This window comes from Diplotaxodon limnothrissa, linkage group LG17 (genome assembly GCF_057381915.1).
Source record: "Diplotaxodon limnothrissa isolate DT_005_m linkage group LG17, D_limnothrissa_male_GT1.1, whole genome shotgun sequence".
NCBI lineage: Eukaryota > Metazoa > Chordata > Actinopteri > Cichliformes > Cichlidae > Diplotaxodon > Diplotaxodon limnothrissa.
In genome coordinates this window covers 17529881-17534397 of record NC_140612.1, presented here as the reverse complement: position 1 = coordinate 17534397, position 4517 = coordinate 17529881, and the positions used below count along the sequence as shown (strand labels likewise).

The 4517-nt window shown below is 39.5% G+C and overlaps 1 protein-coding gene across 1 annotated transcript; it reads right to left on the bottom strand.

Annotated features, from left to right (window-relative positions):
- Positions 1-484: 484 nt before the first annotated feature.
- LOC146614840 (GTPase IMAP family member 4-like) lies at positions 485-4044 on the bottom strand. The gene is made up of 2 exons (XM_085375509.1): positions 4011-4044; positions 485-1059 (listed from the first exon to the last, which is right to left on the bottom strand). The coding sequence occupies exons 1-2, from the start codon at positions 4042-4044 to the stop codon at positions 485-487; spliced, it is 609 nt and encodes a 202-aa protein (XP_085231635.1).
- Positions 4045-4517: the final 473 nt, after the last annotated feature.

Genomic DNA, 4517 nt, shown 5'->3' with positions numbered 1-4517 from the left:
TAACACAATGACAACATTTAACAATTTGACTCCAACAGTGGCACTTCTAGCTTTTATTTTATTTTATTTTTATTAAGCTCAAATCACTTATTCTGTCCTCCAGGTGTCCTGCAGGTTTTAGAGGTGTCCTTGAACTAACACAACTCATTTAAGTGGCTAAATTACCTCAACTTCTCTTGAAGTTCTCCAGAGACCTGGCAATTAACTAATCATTTGATTCAGGTGTGTTGACCCTGGGTGATATCTAAAACCTGCCGGACAACGGCCCCTGAGGACTGGAGTTGGACACCACTGGATTACGTGTTGCTAATTATCAGTTGAAAATGTAGAGGATGTTGCCTGTCTAATTTGGCTTCATACATGCATGTTGGTTGTGCAGCTCTCAAATACAGTGATTAGAGTTTTCTGTGTGAATTTAGTTGTCATGACACTGACTGACACTATTTCCTCCACTAAGACCACAGAGTGGCTTTCACTGCATAAATCACATTGTTAAACATCGTCTCCGTCCTTTAGGAGACTGTTCAGGTCTCCGTCTGGCCTTTTGTAGTTGGTCTTCCAATAGTCTTCGTTGGCTCTCTGCAGCTTCTCTTTGACGCTGTTCCTCTAATCTTCTCATCATGTTTGATCTCTCTATCTCATTCTGGAATTGTTCAGTGATTTTCTTCATCTCCTTCTCATACTTTTCCTGGATTTTCTTCTCCAGTTCGTCTCTTTCTCTGCGTATTTGCTCCTCTTTCTCTTTCAGGACTCGTTGTTTCTCCTCCTCGATTTCTCTCTCAGCCTCTTGGAACATCTCATTGGTATAATGGCTTCCTCCGTTCTTCTGAATTATACTTCCGATCTTCATGAGCAGCTCGGTGACCTCAGCTTGGTCCTTCTTCTTGTTATTGAAGACGTGGTACTGGCCATTACATCTGGCCACGAGTTCCTGCAGGTCTAAGTTTTCCCCCAAGAAATCCTCTATAGACGTGTCCTCAAGTTGATCCCCACCAGTAAAGAGAACCATGCTGTATTTGTCTGCTGCCTGGCCAAAGGCTTCTTGAATTTTACCTTTACCTGATGGGGTACAATATTGTGTCGAGTCGCAAATTCTTAAGCCAGTATGATAACCTTATCCCACCAATGCTGTGGAGGTTCCGCTTTTCAGATGCAATTAAAATCAAATCACTCAAAAACATAATCTTGAAAAGTTCATTTAACAGTGTCATATGAACAGCAAAAACAGTACAAATACAGCAAGACACACATAGCAAGCAAAGTGAAGTGAACTCTGGGGTGTAGAGCCAGCGGAAACACACAAAATGGACAGAGAGGAAAAAAAGCTAGTTGGGGCATATCAACCCCTCCTCCAGCTGCTGGGTAACTTTACATTCCTTGCTTTTTACTTTTAATTTTCTACTAATAAGTATTTTCTCAACTCTACAAATGTCAATATTATCTCAGTTATCAATATAATATGTTTGTCAATACTTTTCTCCAATCTGTTGCCAATCCTACTTGCACTTTGTTCCTTTTTTAATCTCCAACATTTGTGTTACAAAACTCTCTGGCACTATGCCATAACTTTCCAAGCTCTATTCGAACACCTTGTCATCCATCATTTTCAGTTGGGTCCCTTTGACAGTTGTATTGCCAAAGTGGGTCCAAAAGTCTGCAAAACTGCAGTTAAAGGTTAACCTTCATGACAGTTTTGTTGGCTTTTGTTGCCAGAAGTAGGCTACTATATTTAATAAGAAAAGGTTTTTCTAGACTTTGGGTAACTGAAGCGAGAAAACAGAATCCCAGGTGAATCCTCAGCAGGGCCAGATTTGTTCACCATATCGGCTATAGGAGACGTGCAGAGAGAGAGTCCCAGGTGCATACTTAGCAGTGCCAAGTTGAATTAACCCAAAGTTCACCGTTGGCCATAACACGATCAAAGGTTACTTATTAATCCTGATTACTAGATTTTCAAACAGGATTGGTCCGCATGTGCTCATACAACAAGTGGCACAAACTTTATTAATATAATTGTAGATAATATTTGACCTAAATATATGGGTCTTGTGATTTGAACATCTATGTTAAATGCTTAACATGTTATTCCAATGTATAAAACACTCCAGTACAAATGTGCATATATGAGTATATATGATTACATAGTATATATGAGTATATGTCCAGTGTAGGTATATATGTCATAAAAAATCCACAAAATTGCTGTTGAGGGGTTCCTGCTGCTTCTGCTCCTGCAGACATTAGAAAGTCCATAGGAGAAATGTCAGCTGATTAAACAATTGTTATGAGATAATAATAAAATGCAGTGACAGCTCTTGGAACCATAAGGCAACAGATTTAAAATAAACTGTGGGAAATAAACTGAAACCAGAATATTAGTAGGGCAAAAGAAAGGGCTTGTCATTGTAGGGTAAGAATGTAACAAAATGTAAAAAAATCTATACACATAAAACAAACAAACACAGAGGAGTGTGAGAGAGAGCACCATGGCAATGATCTGAGCCACGCCGATGCACACACCCAGGAAGCGCAACACTTGCAGCTGCTTCGTCCCACAGATGAAGCTGTAGATCTTTGGCCCTTAGCCCTAAAACACGCCCGCGCACGTACAGTGACATGTTAATACCTTCTCCAGATACTGTATAAACTACGGTCGCACGTTTGCATCATGGTGCTGATCCAGTGTCCTTCCCTTATTATTTATTCCGAGTGTTATAAATATAAAGTAATAAGAATAAAAAAAAATTAAGTAATAAATATAAAATAATGTATTTATGTATTTATGATGATTCAATTTATTTGACTATCCACAGCTTATTAAATATTTAAACCGCAGAAATACAATAATTTTGCTGCTGTAAAATCAGCATTTTTGTCATATTTGAAATATAAATCTGATATAATCTGTTTCTTAATGTATTTTTTTTTAACACAGTTTATCTGGGCTTAGCAGTGTCTAGGAGTATTCTTGCTTGTGGCCTCCCCGTGGCTATTACCAATAACAAGACTGCTGTAGATAACAGTTTATCACACATTACACACATGTTCACTTTCACTGGCCATTTGATTACATTTCTTTAGCCAATAAAACCATTTTCTATAATTTTCCTATAATTATTAGAATTACATTTAGTTTCCTCAACATGAGTGACTCCTTTCATTGTTTGATTTTAGTATCAATCTCTAGCAAGCACATGAGATTTACACAGATGATTCATATGACTCAGTGGTGTCACTTGGCAGACCAGCATGTTACTTGGGGTGGTGAATACAGGAAAAGGGAAAGAAAAAGGCCCTATACAAGAGGTGGTTACAGCTAGGCACTAGTGGTAAGATAGGAAATATCTTTCAGCCTCCAATACAATCATCCTGTATATTCTTATCACTCATGTAAATGAGTTTTGTGTGTGTGAATTAACCTGGCCTTGTCTTTCACATGCAGGACGTATCCTTGGCTCCCTCCCTTCAGTTTCACACACCTGGAGGTGATGAGCTCACCTGTTGTTTGTTTTTAGTCTTTGCTTGGTTGTTTAACTAATCATAGTTCCTCTGTACAGGAATGCTCTCTCTTTCTAGTACCTGTCAGTACTCTTGCTGCAGTATTTTGGATTAACTTGGACATCCTGATAATAACAAATTTCAGTAGTCCAGCCTAGAAATGATAAATGCTTGCTGGAGAGAACCAACAGAGACTTGAGACAAAAACCAACCAACCGTTGGATTCAAACCAGGACCTTCTTACTGTGAAGGGACAGTGCTTACCGCTGCACCACCACGCCACCCAGAGTCAGAACCAAAGGATTCGAACTTGTTTATAAAGTGGGTCCACATGAGAAATGCTCCAACATTAGTGTGTGTGGTATAAAGTAACATGTTTGATAGTGAAACACACTCGAACTAAACTTTGTAGCTCTGTGTGGACGATTCACTAAAGAACACGAATCGCAGACTGTTCTGTCTGCTCTTTTTTCTCCATGTTATATCAGCACATATATCACAGCCAGGCTGACCTCTGGCTCTCTGCTCTCTCAGATATGGCGACATGGTACCAAAGACCATTATGGGGAAGATCTTCAGCTCCATCTGCTCTCTAAGTGGCACGCCGGTCCCTGTCAAATTTAGCCGAATCTACCATCAGAACCAGCGAGCCGAGAAGAAACGACCACAAAGGGTGAGCACTTTATCCATCCATCCACAGACAAACCGTCTTCAGAGTGTAGCTGGAGGACAGCAGTGACCTGGGTTTTAAATGGAGGACTTCAGTGTTTTCATGAAGAACTTTTACTTTCTAAAGAGTTTAAAACTTTGTAAAATTAACAGAATGTAAAGAAATGGTTGACTTTATGTATGTTAATAGGCGTGGGCAGCACTCATGTAATCCCACACTTAACCACATGACTGTGCTGTGACTCTGGAAGCCTCCAGCCTGCCCTGAGGCACGCTAACATTATTGTTATATTAGTGTTAGATGAACATCTGTACAGACATGATGTTCCTGGAATACATACCTGATTAAT